This window comes from Rosa chinensis, chromosome 6 (assembly GCF_002994745.2).
Source record: "Rosa chinensis cultivar Old Blush chromosome 6, RchiOBHm-V2, whole genome shotgun sequence".
NCBI classification, from domain to species: domain Eukaryota; kingdom Viridiplantae; phylum Streptophyta; class Magnoliopsida; order Rosales; family Rosaceae; genus Rosa; species Rosa chinensis.
The window spans coordinates 4,488,908-4,509,048 of record NC_037093.1 but is presented as its reverse complement, the minus strand read 5'-3'; the positions used below and the strand labels follow the sequence as shown (position 1 = coordinate 4,509,048).

At 35.6% G+C, this 20,141-nt stretch overlaps 2 protein-coding genes across 2 annotated transcripts; both read right to left on the bottom strand.

Moving 5' to 3' along the window:
* Window positions 1-2,608: 2,608 nt before the first annotated feature.
* On the bottom strand, window positions 2,609-3,254 carry LOC112173024 (phytosulfokines). The gene is made up of 2 exons (XM_024310569.2): window positions 3,054-3,254; window positions 2,609-2,951 (listed from the first exon to the last, which is right to left on the bottom strand). The coding sequence occupies exons 1-2, from the start codon at window positions 3,177-3,179 to the stop codon at window positions 2,817-2,819; spliced, it is 261 nt and encodes an 86-aa protein (XP_024166337.1). The 5' UTR covers window positions 3,180-3,254; the 3' UTR covers window positions 2,609-2,816.
* Window positions 3,255-4,974: 1,720 nt separating this feature from the next.
* On the bottom strand, window positions 4,975-19,756 carry LOC112169255 (pre-mRNA-processing protein 40A). Its single transcript, XM_024306266.2, has 29 exons — window positions 19,620-19,756; window positions 17,948-18,010; window positions 16,300-16,365; window positions 15,871-16,203; window positions 15,564-15,761; window positions 15,407-15,483; window positions 15,201-15,270; window positions 12,065-12,117; window positions 11,908-11,965; window positions 11,449-11,789; window positions 11,292-11,364; window positions 11,114-11,209; window positions 10,971-11,039; window positions 10,818-10,895; window positions 10,052-10,138; window positions 9,924-9,958; window positions 9,681-9,786; window positions 9,002-9,082; window positions 8,820-8,912; window positions 8,696-8,749; window positions 8,498-8,614; window positions 8,286-8,384; window positions 7,936-7,983; window positions 7,770-7,862; window positions 6,955-7,062; window positions 6,732-6,796; window positions 6,386-6,488; window positions 5,470-5,769; window positions 4,975-5,365 (listed from the first exon to the last, which is right to left on the bottom strand). Exons 2-29 carry the CDS (start codon window positions 17,978-17,980, stop codon window positions 5,231-5,233), a joined length of 3,069 nt encoding a protein of 1,022 aa, XP_024162034.1. The 5' UTR covers window positions 17,981-18,010; window positions 19,620-19,756; the 3' UTR covers window positions 4,975-5,230.
* Window positions 19,757-20,141: the final 385 nt, after the last annotated feature.

Genomic DNA, 20,141 nt, shown 5'->3' with positions numbered 1-20,141 from the left:
GGGAATGCAACGCTGATCATACACATGCAAGTCTCAACCAAAATGGGGTACTAACCACGTGTGGGATTGATGACTCTTCGTAATAAATGTTTGAGCCATGCGTGGGACCATGCAAGCACTCCCGGCATGCCCTGGCTGTAAGGTCAAAAGAGACGCACTGATATGGAAGTATATGTGTATCAAGAGGGAATGATATCGATTTTATCGCATGTATATCTAACACGCTAGGTTATGGTTCGGAAGTGCAGATGAAAAAGAAGCATTTAAGCATATGCATGATTCATCTACTGTCCATAGTTAGAAATTGTATAAGGAGGGTCAAAAATTTATTCGAAATAGTTCCCGAACTTTACGTACAAAAGAATTGAATTTTTGTAGTTAGTAAACAATAAATGATAGTTATATGGTTTTTCATATGTTGTGGCTTAAATTTATTAGAAAATTTGGATAGTTTACCAATAAATAAATAAAAAATAATAGAAATTCACAAAATTTGAAAAGAATTAGACAAGTCAACGAAAGCTTTACAAGTTATCTGAAACTAGAAACATCACATTACTGAATTTAGAGGCTAAATTGAGTGGGGTCAATTGACCCCCCTCGACTACCCCAACCTACGCCCATGACTGTCAATGAGACGTAATGATGAGGTAGTGTGTACGTTTGTATCGAGAGAGAGAGATTTTGATGTTAGGTTGTCAAAACCTAACTGAGAATTCAACCTTATTGAATTACCTTTTGTACATGAAAGAATATTGTACGGCATGATAAGATCACTTTGCATTGCAAGTATGTTCTAGATTTTTTGTCAATTTTAACGGCTACACTAGACTCTTAAGTGGCTGTTCATTTTAATTTTTTGCTAACTCACTCTTAGATAGGGGATGAGACTTTCTATTATATTTGTTAATTTAAAATATTCACATGTAAATTATGAATACATTTAAATTATTTTATTCTTCATTCAATAAATAAAATAAATAGAAAATAAGCTACATTAGAGAAAATTGATGCAGACATATTTTAACAATGGCTAGCTAAAATGAATTTTTTGTAAAAGTAAAATGACAATTGGAATTGGTCTACTCATTTCATTTCATAACCCCTTTATATAGGGAGAGAATTACAACGGAAATATCAATTACAATGATGACATTAAATGTTGATTGATCTGTAATCGTGTTGATTGATGGTAATCGCTGATTCCTTGATTCCCTCTCCATCAGTAGCTTTGATGAAGACACATAATATGTTTTTCCTTTAACATTTTTAAGTATTTTAACTAAAATTTGACTTAAAAATATATAGCATTACTAAAAATACTCTTAAATACGTCAAGTTATTATAAAATTGGTGTTAGATCGTAAATTTAGCTTTCAAAGTTTCAAACTTAAACTTAATTGATAATCGTCGAACTTCAATTCTCATTTGACATACATGAAGTTGATGCATACAAGTACATAGCTGTCTGCATTAGCCATTAGGTAGTTATGCCAAGCCACAACTTCTGAAGCCCACAAAAACATATGGTATGAATAGGATTCACTTAATTGATAAAGTTTTCTGGTTGAATAATACCAGTCATCATAATACTCCCCATAACATGGGTCCCTAATATATAGGATTCTACCAATATTATCATGATGATATGTTCAGGCTTGCCATGCTTAAAATATCATGATGGTGATGATCAGCGTACAATTAAAAATAATGTCTATCGTGAATGTATGGACATTATATGTATGATTATGTCCATTCAAATTATGGCGAGGATTAACTGATTAAGGTACACTTGTTTTAACTTTTAAGTGGACTACTTAAATTATTTCATGATAATGCAGTTTTGGAAATAAGCTAGCTAGCTAGTAATTAACAACAATTACTAATTTACTATAATTTCTATGACAGATGTATTATACTGATACAGACATTGCACAGACATCACGTGTTCTTGTCTCAGGTTAGCTTAGCTAGCCAGAATAATTAGTTTTAGATGTGGTACATATCTTAATATACTCCCTACATACATTTTCGATCTCATCCATCACTAACAATGGAGGTTAGAGGAATAGATTGAAACACTATGATCCGCTTCTATATGTCGATTATTGCGCTAACATTTTCCATTTTCTAGCTATACATCTGTATTTATACCATAATCTGAGGAATTTCGTTTGTTATAAATCGGAGGTGTTTTTTGGTCACATTCTCATATTCCATTCATGTGGCCATCTTTGTTGAGTTGGCTATTGCATGCAGTTGGACCGTCTGACATCAACTTTTTCTTATATCCACCCATTTTTCTAAAACCGCTTTTTGATCAAATTCAATGTGCTTTATGAAGGCACGGCTTTTGTTTGTGACAGTAAGCAGATAATGTTTGTAGGTTAGGTTCTTTTTTAGCTTGGTTGTTTCTGGTTCTGTGAATTCATAATTCATAATTCATATTTAGTTTTAAACATGTAGTATCTGATGTGATGTTAAAGTTTATACAATCAAAACTAGGAAAAATAAAACCAAAAGAAATTAACTATTCTGTTTAATTCTTTCAAGCTCGGTCCAATGTATTAATTGCAAATGAAATTGAGATCGAGGAACACACAATGAATAAAATAACCAGAAATTGAAGAATTCCATATATGGAACAATATATATGTATATGTGATCTCGATATCATTTATACACTAGCCATAGTACTACACAGGAAACTTCCTAAAAATAACACGAGCAACATCATAATGATGCAAACAAGTACGTACATGATCGAATACATGTACTACTCAAAAACTGATTAAAAGAGAAGATACGTATAAATTTCAAGGGTTGTTCTTCTGTGTATAGATATAATCAATGTGAGCAGCAAGAGTTCTTCTCATCAGACACTCTTCTTCTCCAACTCCCTCGCAGCTCTCTTCCGCCATCACTTTTTCGACTTGAGCATCCTTCAACCCCTAAACACAACAACAGATTAAGAAACAACAAAGTTAGAAAACCAGAAACTAGGTGATTGACTACATGACAGATCGAAAAAGCTAGCTTGATTAAGTTATTACCTCAGGTTGGACTTTCATTGTACTAACATCTGGAGAAGAAGGCATCTCCCGAGCTGTGGAGGTTAATGAGAGGAAGAGGAGGAGGGCGGCGACGATGCAGAGGTTGGTGAGCTTGCAAGACGACATGGTTTGATCTGCAATTCGATTATATAAAACGATGAGCTGCTGCTATAAACTGGTGAGAGAGGGTTGATGATGGACAGTGTGGAATGGTGGATATATATAGGAGTTGAAGGGCAAATGTGGAATTCAAGAAATGAGATGGATGATTCATTTCGGCGTATGTCGTTGACCATTTTCAGAAATTTCCAAAAGATTATTAGGTGGAATTAACTAATTCTTTAAAGCGGTTGCTGCAGGAAAAAACTAAATTTAATGCAAAATGTGTGTGGTGGCCCGCATATATTTTACTTTTGGATTGTAGCTTTTCACGTTTAGGCTGAAGATGAATCAAGGTTATGAGGATAATTCACTAATCTTTAAAATAGTTGCTACAATTTTGTTTTTTAGATTTGTTATATATGTCTAGCGGCCGGCACATATTTTTTAGTTAGAATCGCACCGTTTTTTTTTTCATGTTTGGATAAAAGATGAACCAAAATAATTTTTCTATGTATTTATATCTGTTGTAATGATCTGAAAAATGTAATTTTTGTTCTAAAAATAAGTAAACCTAGAGCTCAAGAATTTGATAAAAGTAGATCATAATGTTTCCAATAACTAATTGAAACTAAAGTTGTATCGACGAGTGATACTATATTATAGTATTAAAGTTCGCTTACAGGATAACGTTAGTTTGAATAAGTGTCACGAGCACAAACTTTTTTTTTCCTTCTTTTTATAGCAAAATGTAACACTAAATCAACAAATTAGAAACAATAGCATACATCTAATGATATTTTAGTGGGAGTAGAATCATAAGTAAATCAGAAATGAGTCTTAATTGAAAAAAGAAGCAATCTGCAATATGATTAGTAAATGAGATATTGTATCATGATACTCAATCTCCGATTTAATTGCACTAAAAACGACTATATAAATGAGAATACATTAACCAAAATCTAAATCAAGCAATCCATAACCATTCCAACTTGTATTACCGACAGTGTAATTTCAAGTATTGTTAATTTATTATGATCATCATCATATATATCGATGGGTTTGGTCAACTCGTTTTTATTTGATAAAGTGTTGAAAAACATAGTAGACAGTCCATACTATTCGGCGCCGTCAGCAGCAGCTTTGCGATGTGAACCATACAAACTAGAACACATACTTGTTCTAGAACCGATGAACATACGCGTTGACAAACCTGAAACACGCATGTTCCAGAACCATATACACTACCAGATTCATCTAGAATCACATGACAGTTCACAAATTCTCCTACATAAATCGACATGGATGTTTCTATAATGGTAAACTAATCTAAAACAGTTCACCATAAAGGCTTGTTTCTTCCTCCGACGTCACTCGGAAACTTCCTGGTCTCCGTGATCCAGAATTTTGTGGTAACTCGCCTTTAGATTAAATATGGATTACTTGTCCTTTCAAAAAAAAAATATATGGATTAGTTGTTTTATAGAAGAATGATGCATTCGTTTAACATTAACTAGTTGTTGGCTGTTGGGTGTGGTTGGCCGGCGTTAAAGTATTAAAAGAAAAGTAGGAATCTCAAGCATGACAATTGGCGATGAAAGAAGCTTCTTCTGGATTTGGATAGATTTAGTCGTCCTTTGAATCTTGCAGTCTTAAGCCGAAGCTGCGAGCTCCCTATCAAGAACTTCAACTCACTAATAAATGTGGTGAAATGGAAAGAGTTGGTTTCTCTTAATTGCTTCAAAATCAAACTTTTTATTGCCCACCTCGTTGTAAAGGTCATAGCTTCATAGCACAGAAGGTTACATCTTTATACTAGTGATAGGAAAAGGACAGGGAAAAAAAAAAACCCAGATAATTTCTTCTTTTCTCCAAGATAACATTTAATCACAGGAAGTCATCTAAATATGGAGTAAACTGCTGGCTACATATTGCAAATGTGATTCTGCATGCCTATCTAATATATGTCTATATAACACATGACATAGCCCTAGAAGTTCAAAGATTGTACAGTAAACATATATTCTCACAAGTCAGAACAGGTTAACTAAAAGGTAAGTAATATGTTGGATGAATAACTACCGACTTTCCCCAACATCACCAAATTCCCCATCTTCTAGCTCCTCATGATCACCACTTCTCCGAGAACCATTGCGGTGATCTCTCTTATGTCTTCTGTGCCTGCTTTCAGTATCTGATTCAGGACCAGATGCCTGCCATGCATTCACAAATGAAAACAATGTAAAGAATTCCGATCACTGTTAAATGTAACAAATAAAGTGAGCAGGAAATGAATTTTTTCTCATCATACTCATACCCGTCTTGATCTCTTGTGGTCGCTGCTAGATCCATGAGACCTTTTAGACCGATCATTCTCACTTCCATTTGTTTGATGGTCTTCATCACTTTGATGCCTCTTCCTATGTTTCTTATCATCGTCTTTTCCTGATCTCCTTTTCTCTTTGGAATCATTAACCTCCATTATGTCAATAATTTCAGTGTCTTCTCCGTCTTTCATAAGGTGATCCTCTTTATCTCTTTCATATCCTACCCCTCTTTCCCTTCTCTGCTTCGACCTTCTCCTCTCTCTTTCTTCCCTGTCCTTTTCCTTCCTCTCCTGCAGAAAAGATAATAGAAATTCATTGCATCATACTCAAGGTTCATATAAATGAATTAGGTAATACATGAAAGTCACAGAAGTTGACAAGTAGTATCAAGCATTAGTTCGCAATTAATCATCCACAGATTCATACCAGTTGCCACCAAAACTGCAGATATAGCAACTAAGTACCACTTTTTTTTTCCTTTTTCCCTCCTTCATTAGAAGCCTGAATAGCAAATACTTGGTAATCAACTGAGTACACCCATTCTAAAACTCTAGAGGTCCGTTAATGTGAAAATGAATCTTTTACATCATCCCAATGCATCTAGGCATTACTTGTAAACTAGTAAACATGAAGTTATCTTAGACGCAAGAGCAGCATGTGTAACAGACCAAATAATTATCCTGACGTGTTTTCTTTTTTTAAAAGGACGAGAAAGAGAAGACAACCAATGGAAGGGGGGCGCAACAAGCAAACATTGAAACAACATCAACCACAGGCTTAATAACAATTCCAATGTGAAACAAGTAGTAATCTTTAGACAAAAATTCTGCAGGGGAAGGAGAACAAAAGTTCACATGGTAGATATATAAAGTTATCCACAGTAATGTCATTCAGCTGAAATAGTACCTTCTCTTCCTTTCGTTTTCTCTCTTTCTCTTTTGCTTGTTCTTTCAATTGCATTATGTGTTTATCGAATATCTCCTTGCATGAGCTCTCTTCACCAATAGCACTGAACAAGATTTGCAACATAATCATGCAATAGACAGTTAGAAAAGGATAACACTAAGAAAGCTATAGCAAACATATCCAATTGAATTGAGATACTTACACCTCACTTTATATTTTTAATTCTAGTTCCTTTAAAACTTCCTTCATTTTCCCTAAAACCTTGAGAGCAATAATAACTATTTGGAAAAACAAAAAAACAAAAAAAACAAAAAAATTCGAGGTTCAAGTTACTAAAAAATGGTACCTGTACTCTGAACTAACTTCAAGAAGTGATTTACAGTCCTCCCATTTAGAAGATGGAGTTATCTCCTGTAACAAATAATGAATCAGATTGATGACTAAAGTTTGCCCTCCTCCCCATCTCCTAAAACAGGAGATACAGGAAAAATGGCAATAGTCCAGGAAAAAAAAAAGAGTACAAAAAATATAACACACAAAATCATAAGTTGGCACACAGCCTGCTGCACCTTCATAGAAGATAAGAGATGAAAGAAATCATCTGCAAGACGTTTATGCCTTTTAGCTTCTTTCTCCTCCTTTTCCCTCACGCGTTCCATTAGCTCCTCAAATACTAGCTGCAAGGCAGTAGAATATCAGATTGTAGCACATAGAAACAGTACAATGACCCAGGACAGAAACTCCAGTAAAAAATTGAATAAAATAAAAAATATAACATATCCATAAGAATGGTATCTTATCAACAGAATTTCCCTTTTCCTTGACATATGGCAACTGCCCTAGCGATGCACTCAGTGTTCTCAACACTTGAATCCACAATATAAGAGAGTATAGTTTCACAAGGGAGTTTTCCTATGTTTCCTATTCACACATTACATAAATTGATAATGGATGAGTAAAACTACCTTATCCCAAGGCAATGCAAAGTTTATAATCTAACATTTATCAGGGAAGAGTAAAGATTGAAGATTTGCAATTTGTAGCTACATCGTGACTAAGGACTATATGGATTAAAGTTGAAGTTATACAGCCTAGATACAAGCGTAGGCACTTTTCAATCAACACTTACTTTAGAATTTTCAAAAACAGTATGGTTGTTGCCTAAAAATGTTGGGTTGACCAGCCAATGTCCACTTGGCTTCCCCAACCATAGCTTCAGCCGAAAACTTTAAAATCATTGAACAAGAAGATATTTCGGTAGCAGATCCATGCGTTTGTCCAAATTATTAAGATCAGGGACCGCAAAATGAAAGCCAATATCCATTAAAGAATTGTACAGTTCAAATAGAATCATCTTTGTTAAATAGTTTTGAAGTCTACGTACCATTAAGTTTGCATCTGATATGGGTGGAGAGCCAATATCATTCGATATAGCAGTTTTGAAGGCTTCAAGGTCCCAGGTTGATGAAAGCACAATCTAAAAGCAACCACAGCACATTAAATCTGGAGATAATATAAATTAGAAACCCGAAAATTCTGACCAATCATACCTTTCCCGACTTCACCACGTCTTTTATTCGAATTTTGTCACTTTGATACTGTGAAAAAGTTTGGCAGATTTTTTTTTTGTTAGCAACTGACCATATAGCTCAAACAAAACCAGTACAGGTCGTACATATGCACATAAAAAACTTAAAAATATTGTCACAGGAAAGAAAGTTAAAGTGATTACAAAATTGCTTTTACATCAAAACTTTAGAAAACAAAATGACCTAAAAACTGGAACCTTGAACCCGTAAATTAATATGGAAAGCAGGCCATAGTTTAGATTTTGGACTGCAAAAGGTAGATTTATAGTTTATATTTCACACTACCCATACAAAGGTACAGTTTAACTTACTTGCTTCTCTAGCTCTTCAATAACATCTTCAAATAAATCTTTTGGAGTTGAACCAGAGGTGTTTGATACCACTGCTACATATGCAGGTAGATCTTTAACCTAAAAGAAAATGAAAGTAAAAATCAAATAAACAATAACATGAGATAATACAAAAGCATGATTTGCCACAATCACTAGAAAATTCTTTTCATAAAAGGAAAATGTCTATTAACCTTCAGGATGTAATCTCGCCAGTGAGTTGTAGCTGAAAGAGTGCCTGCAGCAATATGATCATCCATCAATTTGCGGAACTCATCACGGTTTTTACGTTCTGCCTTCCTCAATTCTTCCTGTTCTCCAAGAAAATACCGGATCAAGGAATTGCCCATGTATAATTGAATAACTAAAAACAAAGTCAAACAGTAAAGGACCTTCTGTATCCTCCTCTGCTCTTCCTCTTCCTTCTCTAGATCGCGTAGATATTCCTGAGACCACATTTTTATTTAAGGTACAACATCTCAGTTGAACTATCATTGGCTACAGAAGGAAAATTACCTGGAAAATCTCCAAACGATCAATTTTTTCAAGACGTGAGCACCGTTCGTCAGCCTCTAAGCGATCTTGAACTTTTCGCCACTGGCTGCTTGCCTAAATGACAAGATAAATGCCAAAATGCATAAATTTTGGTGGCAAAACAAAACTTCCATGAATACACGAGAACCATACTAAAAGAGAACCTTGATGAAGTCGCAAGATTCCAAGAATTGTCTGTACTCCACTATATGGAGCTTACGTTCCTCCTGTGCCTTTGCTCTTTCCTGACCAAAATTTAGTTCAACATGAGTAAGATTCTTGAGAATCCACAATTTTCATTTTTCAACATTAGCAAATGATAATATAAACATGTGCATACCAATTTATATGCCTCAAAACACTTCCCATATTTGAATTTTATATCTTATCTTCAATGAGAATTTTGGTCGAATAGTTTCAATGACAGGACAGATAACCTCATGATAGAAAAAACCCAATTATGAGGTGGGGCGTATGTGAAGCTCTTTTTTGTCAGCTAAGAGTAGTCGCTAGAAAATCAAGATTAAATTTGAACATATCTCCGCATATCATGCATTCATAATTTCATATACATGAATCTACGCATGGGCACAACTAACACAAACTCATGTTGGTCAGCACACAATGCATATCTTTATATGTAGGTCAACTCAGGTATAGAGTTTATGTAGGTGAACACAAATTCCACATTTTGATGAGGGAGGGATTTTTTCAGTTGAATCTGAGCCTAGAGTTGCTCAATGCAATTTCACGTTCTGCTACTAAGGGGTATAGCATCCATTCTTCCATAGAAATACACAAACAGATAAAAACAGTTAAGATTGCAGAACTTAGTCAACTTACTTTCTTCTGAAGTTCCTCCAAATAGCTATCAAACAAATCCCTGCGGTCTCTCTCTCTTTCAACTGCTTTGAAACGTTCATCATTTTCAAATATGCTCTCTAATTTGCTGAATGATATAGAGATTTACCATCAGTATTATATACTGAACAAAATAATACACACACACACACACACACGAAAGCCTGTTATGTAATATTGCTTGAATTGAATAAAGAAAGTCAATAAGGAAGGACGAAGACGAACCCCCATCTTGTGGATGATGTTAACTCTGAGCATTCCTGCAAGGATTTCAAGACAAATAAGAAAATAATGGTCCATTCATTCTATGCAGAAAAGAAAGAAGAAATTTCCACTAGCAAATAATAACATACTTCCAACATCTTTGTAAAATCTTCACGTGCTTTTTTCTGCTTGATCCGCCTCTCCTCAACCTCTTGTTTTTTCCTTTGGGCCACAAACTGAAGCACAATAACAAACAAAAAAAGTGATTACTATAGCCATATTGACCTTAGAATTATCACCAGAGGCAACAATTACAAGGATATCAATGTAGCAAACTGCTGATGGAAAGTTATATAAAAAAATAGGATAAATTTCAGTTTAGTACCCTATGGTTTGGGGGTAACATCATGTCAGTCCCTGCTATTTCAATTTGATCAGCAACACCCCTGTGCTTTCAATTTCAATCAGCCGTGCCCAAATTTTACTGTTCCGTCCAATTTGAACGTTAACTTTGACTGGATTGACAAAGTAAAATTTGGACGGAACAGTAAAATTTGGGCACTACTGATTGAAATTGAAAGCACAGGGGTGTTGCTGATCAAATTGAAAGAGCAGGGACGGACATGATGTTACCCCCAAACCATAGGGTACTAAACTGAAATTAATCCTAAAAAATAATATACCGTGAAAGGGACTGAAGAATAACAGCTATAGTTGTATAAGAATAACAAAAGGGGCCAGTCATGATTTAATTGTACTACCAGTCTGTCAAATAACAAATGCATGGGGCGAAAGCTTGAGAGTAGTATGATTACAACTAAGACACTACTACACCTCCTCCCAGGATCAAATTCCATGAAACAATTACTGGGTATACGTAGTTCTTTTATTTACACAACCATGTAAAAGACTTACCTCATTAAAAGCTTGCTTCCGCTCTCCAAGTGTTTTCAAAGCACCATATCTTTTGTCATTAATTATCACTCTCATGGCCTGATAAATTGAGCGTTATTTCAGGTAAATTAACATATATACAAAAAACAGAGTCGGACGAAATTATCGAATTACCCGATCCCAAGTCCAATCAGATCCAATGTTGGTAGACTCCAAGAGTGCTTTAAATGCATCTTTAGCTTCCTAAGAAAGAAAAAGGGTAAATATTGAGGTGATTGGCAGGAAATTAACAATGAAAGAAGCTACAATTTTTATACCAGCTTATTTGAATAACTTATGGGTTCTGGATCAATTGGTTTTTCTTCTGATGCAATGTCATTAATTTTCTCTCCTGTCACATCATTTGTAGGTTCCTGCAAGGCTTCACTGTATCAAGTTGCTAGAAGGCATAACAAGAATACAATATCAAAACTACAAGACAAACCCAACAATTACCTTATTCTCCTGTACATGAACTTCCTCGGAAGAACTAACAAATTCCTGAGTTGGTAAATTCTTTGGATCTTCCCTACAAAATGAGCAAAAGAAAGTTCAGAAAACATACTCCATATACCACCTACAAAAGAAAATGAAAGCAGTTAGATGATGGTACATTAGTTCTGCAGCAGTATTGTTGACTGTGACAGCAGCTTCAGCATTTTCAAAAGCATCAGAAGATGGTGTAACAGCAGGTATCTGAACTCCATCAGCATTTTCTTTTACAGGAGAAGCCACAACAGGTGAGACAGATGATCTTGAAACTGTGGAAGTTTGAACAACACTAGTGGCAACAACAGGTGCCACCGAAACAGGGCTTGATGCTACTTGAGCAGTAGTGGTTGATGTATGAGCTTCACTTACGGGGGGAGAAACTGATACTGTAGTGTGATGATTTACAGGCATCTCCTGAGGAATGTCCTTGACCGATGCCTTTTCCACTTGTTGCCGGGCCAACTTAAAGCAAAAGTTGCAAAAGAGAAAAGAAAAAGAAAAAGTTAACAGAGAAAATCCTGAAAAAGGGAAAACATATATGAATTGGTGGGTGGCAAAAATGGACAGGACGGAAATAAACCTTCAGTTCCTCAGGTATAGTCCATCTTGATTCTTTAGTGACCTTGTTGTGGAAATACCTGCAGCATTTACAAGTATGACGAGGTAAACGCAAACGACAACAGAACTCATAAGCCACACCAATGACTACTATAAAGGAGCCAATATCCATTACTCACTTTTTTCCATCAGGACTGGTAAATTCCTTCCAGTTAGTTGATGCATCTGCCCTCTGTCCAAGGAAAAAACTAAATAAGTCAAATCTGTATAACAATATATTCTCCCAAATAAGAACTTAGAAAAAGGAAGGAGCTTAAAGGTCAAAAGGTAGCTGCATTAATAAAGAAGCAGGAACAGGAAAAACAAAAAAACAAAAACGACAGTCCAGCATGAACTAATAATGGCAAACATTACTAACCAAGATTCTGACAGAAAAACTAGAACATGAACAGCATAATCACAAGAAAGAATAGTGATGTTTATAGTCATCAAAACTGTGCTCAAAATCAATATGAGCACAATTTAATCCCTCTCTCTCTCTCTATGAGAAAATACCATGGAGATGATGGAAGTGGAAAACCATACGACATTACAACTCAAATGCAAGCTATATTACTTATCCTATTCCTAGCCCCAAGGCACAAGAGAAAAGCTAATTCAAAATTAATAAGGAAGGATTTCACCTCAGACCGTCTAATGAAAAAAATAACTCCCTCCCTTGGTCAAAACCCTCACCTTATACTACTTTATAAAAACTTGCCCAACATGCAACATCAACATACTGAAAATCCCTTGTAATTCGGAATTCCAATTATTACAGTCAACATCAACTTTCTTATCCTCTTCGATACTAAAGACTACACAAGATCATTAAAAGACACAGCCTAAATGGGAGGAGTCAAAAAAAAAAAAAAACCTTCAAACTCAAAGGAAAGAAAAAAGAACTCAGTTTCTGCTCCACACATAAGACAAAAAAATTTGTAGAGAATGAAGGGGTGACAAAGCTATCAAAGCCAGAAATTTGAGACCAAAAACAAAGTCACTTGTGTATAAGAAGAAAGAACAAGGTTCGTCTAAAGAATGTGCTGATGTAATATCACTGTCTAAAGCACAAAAAAAATTGTTAATTTAAGCAAAAGAATCAAACATATGATTTCACAGAGATTCATTAAAAAAATGGTTATTATCACAAATGGTACCTGAACTTTTCCTCTATTTTATCGATGGTACCTGAACTTCAATTTTGATCACAACCAGTACCCGAACTTTTCGATTTCATTTTAAATGGTACCTAAGGCCACCTTCGGTCACTATTCAAGCCAAAAAAACCCAAATCTAAAAAAAAAAAAAACAAAAAAACAAGTTCAAGGCAAGTCTATTACCAAAAAATCATCACTATATATGATTGCAACCCTTGAAATCATCAAAAATCATCACTATGATCGCCTCCCATGCCTTTTTTAGTCGGAATAGTGATCGGAGGTGGCTCTAGGTACCAATTAAAATGAAATCGAAAAGTTTGGGTACTGGTTGTGATCAAAATTGAAGTTCAGGTACCATCAATAAAATTGAGGTATAGTTCAGGTACCATTTGTGATAATAACCCTTAAAAAAACAAGTAACAAAATGACAGAATTACTAACATTCAAGATATATAGTAGGTAGAGCAAGCAGCAAAGACCCACAGCATATCCTACCTCTCAATAGTGGCACGGCACGTACCTGTAAGCATCTTTAGAGCTATTGAAGTCACCCAACGCATGAATGGATAAAGAATATAACAAAAGTAAGGTAAAAAAAAAAGGAAAAACTTTTAAAGGAATTAAAAAAAAATCATCAACACTTTTTCTTTGGACTAATGCGAATAGAAAACAACAGAAAACAAGTGATAGTACCTTTGAAGTCCTTACCAAAAGGGAATACCTTCGAAGTACATCAAACCGTAAAGATTAGCAATATAACGAATTAACATCTGACTGCTTTACCAGAACATGTATGCAGCCTATAAGATTAGGCACAACTATTACCATCACTGAATATGGTGAGATTCATTTCGTGTTAAAATTTACTACTCAGATGTCAGTAAATGTCATGAAAATTCATGCCAAGAAACAGGCAAACAGCATGCATTACATTCTAAATATTCTAAATGCAAATAGGGGCATATTTCTGGATATGTACAGGGAGGGGAGAGAGAGAGACTTCGAGTAATACAAGTCATTCAAAAGAAAACAAATGTAACTGTTTATTCAACAATGTGTTTGGCAATCAGTTAAGAGAGAAAGAGAAAAGGTGCGACTGGATTCATAAGTTCTCTTGTTTGGATGAATAGAAGAGAAACATAGAGAATATACTTTAATCAAGAAAATGTTTAATCTAACAGCATAGATCTCATTAGCTCTCCAAAACTCCCTAGTTTTGAAGAAAATAAAACTGAACCAGTAAAAAAATATGAGGCTCTACAAGTCACCTCTCTCCATCTCTCTCCATATTTAATCATCATCCAATGAAAAAAGTTTTAGAACTTCTCTCATCTCTCCTCTTCTCTTCATTTCTCTCAATCTAAACATCCAAATATTTAGTGACAACGAAAGAACGAATACATCATTTTTGTACAGGTGTAAGCTTTTCCAATTATCAACACAAATAGAGAATTAGAATAATGGTGGTAATACAAAGCAACTTTTTCCTTATTTAGAACATTATCATTAAAAAAGGGCCAACATTAACAGCTTTAACTTTGGGGAATAGTGATTAACCAACACCTACTGGGATATGAATGCATGAGATCTAGCGCTTAAATAATTACAACAGCAGGTTCCCACTGTCTGTTCCACATGTTGGCTCTATACTAGTGGAGAGGGGCCGACACATGCGAGTGAGTGTTTAAATATGTAGAAAATATTCCATTCACATCCTAACAGCCTAAACCTTAGGAATAGTGGTGAACCAACACGATTTTCAGGAATATTTACCATACTTAAGCAAATAGATAAAGTAGTACAGAATAATCTTAGAGAAAGTAGAAAAGCCATTATGCGGTTCATCCAATCTATAGATAATGGAAACCTCACAATGAAAACTACAAACTCGTGGTTGCATGCTTGACAGAAACTCTTGCCATGAACCATTTCACTAACTTTCACAAGACTTGCATAAAATACTGACGTTATATAACAGGCCAGGAAAGGAAATGATAATTGAATATAAGTAACTTAATAATTCAAACCCAGCCACAACAGCAACAACCAGGGCACACAAAAAAAAGCTCACATTCCACCAAATATATCAAAAACTGTTCCTTATATGACTCACCTCCAGTGGTGTCATCAATTCAAAAGGCTTCTCCCAAGTAGATAATCGTGTCCTCCTGTTGTAATAAAACCTGTAGAGTTCATGTAACAGAATACTGTTGGATTAGCAAAAGTGGTCCTTCCAAGTTGAAGACTAGCAACCATAAAAATCACTAAAGCTCAACATTCTCATTAATTGAAGTGTGAGAATGGCTTTGAAATCACTACCTTCTTCCATCAGCAGATTTATGGTCAATCCACTGTGCTGGATTCCCTCCAAGAGAAATAGGTTGGATGCTGGCTTCCTGAAAGTTTGAAAATTAATGAGCATTATCTAGAAAAACAACATGGCAACTAGGCGCGAATGAGAAAACAAACTTCTTACTGGAGCAACTGAAGTGGTGACAGAAGGTCGTTCACCAGTGGGCTGCAAAGGTACAGAAGCAACAGCAGACTGGCTATCAGATGATAACCTAACTTGTCCCTCGGATGAAACATTTGGTGCATGCAATTGAGATATAGACTGATACTGGTTCGAGTCATTAAAACTTCTTGGAATTTGACCATAGGAAGAAGTTGCAAACTGCATATGTGCAATTTATGAATTAAAGGCCTAAAGGTGTTTCAAAAGAATGAAAAAACGTAATTAAATAAAGAAAAGAAACAACAACAACCACAATTTGAAAACTTACAGTATATGATGAAGAAAGAGGTGGCCGTGGGGCACTTAAGTTAGACATGACATTATTTGGAGGTAGCACATTAGGCTGAGGTACAGGCAATTCAGGTGCAAAGTTCCTGATGGGCTGACCAACTGGTAAGGGAATTGCCTGTGGCAGCATACCATGGCCTGGTGGACCAGATCTTGGAGGTAACTGCTGCACTGGTTGCGGAAACTGAGGTTGGTGAATTGCAGGAGGCAGTCTAACATTCATTGGTGGAACACCTCTTCCGACATGCTGAAAATTTTGAGAAGCCACAGGAATGAACTCCTGCGAATGAGGTGCTGGAACTACTGGCCGGAACTGTAGCATAAAATTAAATGGCAGAGAATTAATTTTATTTTTCACTAAACTATGCATACAGGTGAGACACAAACTCATTAAGAAGGAATGTTTTACTTGAAAACCCATGGGCGGCATACTTCGAGGAGCATCCACAGGACCAACCATAGGAGGCCGAAGAGGCTATCCAAGGGAAACAGAGGAGAAATTAATACGCAAAGCATAAGAAATAATTTACCAGCAGCTATTTTGAAAATCTAAATGGAATGAAGGGCTTTCATCCTTTTGAAAGGTGCAATTTAATTCTAACGTTAATCAAAAAGTATGACATGTAGAATAATGGCAGGAATGAAAAGAAAAGAAAAAATTGATGATATGGATCCATAAGAAAGGTATTTATTGCATTCATCAGCTTTTTAACTGCACCCTTCCTACATATAGAAAGCCAATGGAAAAATGACAGCCCTAATCAATGGGTAATAAACATTCAGGGAATATTAAAATATAAACTACATAAGGCCCCATTTGGAAACAGGATTTGGATTTGGATTTCAATTCCAAATCTGAAGAATGCAAAATCTGTGCAATTGAAATTTGTGTATTTGAAATTGTGTTGTTTGCTTACAAGTGTACCAAAAGATTTCAAACAAAAATCCAGAGAATTGGGCCCCCACCATGGCAAATCTGCATACACAACCCTCTCTGACAAAAACCATTCCCCAAGCTTTGTTACATCTGATCTTCTGACATTTAGTGATAGGGAAGAGGATCAGAGGTTGAGAGATAAAGGTTCCAAAGAGAGGAGAGAGAAGGAATAGATAGAACGATGAAAATAAAGTTTGGAGAGAAAAGAGTGACAGAGAGAAGAGTGAGAGCAAAGAGACAGAGGACTGGTGGAGAAAGGTAGCGGTTCTGATCTTGGAGAATTGGTTAAAGGTGCAGTGGCTGAAGATTTGAAATAACTAGGATAGGGTGTTATTTCAAATCTTCACAATTATTGATCTAAGATCTAGGGGCGGATTTACATTTACCCAAATCCAAATACCAAGCAAAAACTTTGTCCAAATGGTATGATCTGGATTTGGAGAAATTCAAATCCAAATTCCTCCTAAATACCTATCTGGATAGGATTTCATGTCCTGCTACAGCAAGCAAGTCAGAAACAGCCCCAATATTTAAACCGCAAAGTTCTATTTTGTAAGACCAGAAGCAGAGAGAAGAAGAAAAATGAACTTGGTATTTATTTTTTAAATCTACCAGACACTAAAATTGGTAAGGGTCAATGATTAAGAGCAGGATCCAAAATAGTACCAAAAATGACCCACAAATTACTAGCCACATAACGCGTTGCAATGTGAGTCTTAGAAATGGTAAAGGGTAAATCTTGCGTATAAGCTAGTATGGGCAAACTAATCAGCCTGTTTCATTACATTTACAGTAGAAATCTCTTTGTGATGGTTGAGAGCTACTAACAATACAAAACCCAGGTTCTTATTTTAATAAGAACCCGTCAAGATAGAGGCCAGCCTTGATGCATGAACTCATGAAGCTTGGATGCCATGAGTCCATTAATCTAAATGGAATGATGATAAAAAGTAAAAGCTTCAAATGACTACAAATATTGCTAAAGACCAAACCAGTTAGAAAATTAACAATAAAAATAAATAAATAAATAAATAACTCCTTGAGAAACATAAGAACAATAAATTATCTCTAAAGATGTGGTCAACAAGATGCTTAAATAAAAATTTCTTTGCACAGCTACCTGCAACCCTGAATATTGAGGATTATTGGCCATCTGAGTAATGACACGAGCCTCTGACAACAACTGCAAAGCAAACAAGCATTATTAGCATCTTATAGTTCCAAACTTCCAAGAGAGCATGTTACATTGAGATTTATCTACTGTGACATCAAAAATCCACTAATGGAGAAACAGATTCCCAGTAAATATGAATGAACGTATGATTTAGAGTATTGCAAATTTACTGGTGTAAAATCTAAACGCACATAGCCCAGAGGAGGTGATAAGACAAGTCAAGAGGTAAGCCTAGGAGAGATGAAATAAGAAAAAGAAAGGATAAAGGTTCAGCAACCACCAATTTATGATTAGATGGCCAAATTTTCTCTGCCACATTTGAACTGAAGAGTATCCTTAAGCATGTGTGAAAAACCTTTACATTATGTTGTCTCCCATTTACCAACATCTGGTGATGAAGAATACGAGCAGAATATTTTAAGTCAGGATTTGGAAAGTAGTTCAAATAAACCTAGGCTTTTATTGTTAGGATTCTTATTATTATTATTATTAGGACTATTTCTTTAGGATTCTTTTAAGCATAAGGATATTCCTAGTTATTCTCGAATTGTCTGAGCCTATAGGAGGCCTTTGCAATCTTTTATTTTCAGATTTGAGTTAATAAAAATTGAAAGCTTTTGCTTCTATCCGGGTTTGTGTGATGCAACCTAACCTTAGGTGTGATGCCTAAGACCTCTGGGTGTGATGCCTAGAAACCCTACTGGTGTGATGCTAGTAGCCTTATCCTAGAAACTTACTGGTGTGATGCTGGTAGTTCTATCCTTTTCTTCTTAACTTTCTTATTCTAAATCCCTTTTCTTCTTAAAAAACAAGAACACAGCAACCAAATCCAAGAGTACTCAAACAAACCCTAGTTCTACAGTTCTTTTGCTACTTGTCCTGCATCATCTGGAGACAAGTGAATGCCATGATCCAAGGCATGCCCAAGCATAGACATATACAATGAACCTTCACGCATCTCTTCTTCTTTTCAAGGTATAAAGCACCCAACTTTAGTATCTATAGACATACTGTTTATGAACAACTACACATTATACATCTTTCTATAGGTGATAAAGCCCTAAAACCCGGGATAGTTTCAGCAATGCAAAAACATATCAAATAACAAAAAGCCCTCAAACCGAGCATCCTTGGCCTCTATACGGTTCTTTTATTCACAAGAGACTCGAACCATTTTCACAAACTGTTTCCAGAACAATATTTTAGACACCAAACATTGAAAATCATGTAAAACCAACACAAACTTCGATCTTTTAACAACTCGAAAACCACAACATTTGAAAACTCAGCCAAACAGACCTGAATACTCACACAAGCCAATTCCCTCAAGCCAAAATGAAGTTCTGTACCAGTAACACAACACAGCAACACAAAACCAACCCAGAATGTGAAACAAATCAAATCAAGAACCCTATATTCCACAACAAGGAACCCCAATTGAACAAGAAGCTGACCTAATTCATTGCATTGAAGAGTGAGGACAATTTCAGTTGCAGATAGAGACGATGAATCACAGCACAAAAGGCATGAGTCTTTGAACACAGAATTGGATTATATGCATGGCATTCAATCCAAAGTTGACAATTGAAAATTGCAAAAAAAATCGAGAGAATCGTACCGGAGCTGAGTGAGGGAGCTGCCAGAGTCCCCAAAGCGTTTTTGATTTCGCGGCTTAAAGATGTTGGGTCACCTCTCTCTGTCTCTCTCTCTCTCTCGGTTACTATGCTCTCTTTTAGGATGGCCCCTCGTGTCAAGTTCTTGTTTATTGAATAAATAAATAGAGTCCTCTCTTCTTCTCTTCATTTTCTTCATTAATTTGTTTTTTTTTTTTTTTTTTGTGTCATGGTCATGGACATGAAAATTGTGTTTTGGTGAATTTTAAAATGAGATTTTTGAGGTGAATTTGTATGTATGTGTGGGTACAATCTTATGTTAATTTCAAATTGTATGAGAATATATTAGGTATTTAGAAATGGTTTCTTAACTTTTTTGAAAAGTCGTTATTAGTTAACGGTCGAATCTGAATCTAGAATCCACCCACTAGTTGATCTGCACGTTGTGCTCCCATCAACTAAAACCCGCGTCTCGTAAACTCTAACGGTTGTCGACCTGATTTGGATGTATTATGACGTAACACTCG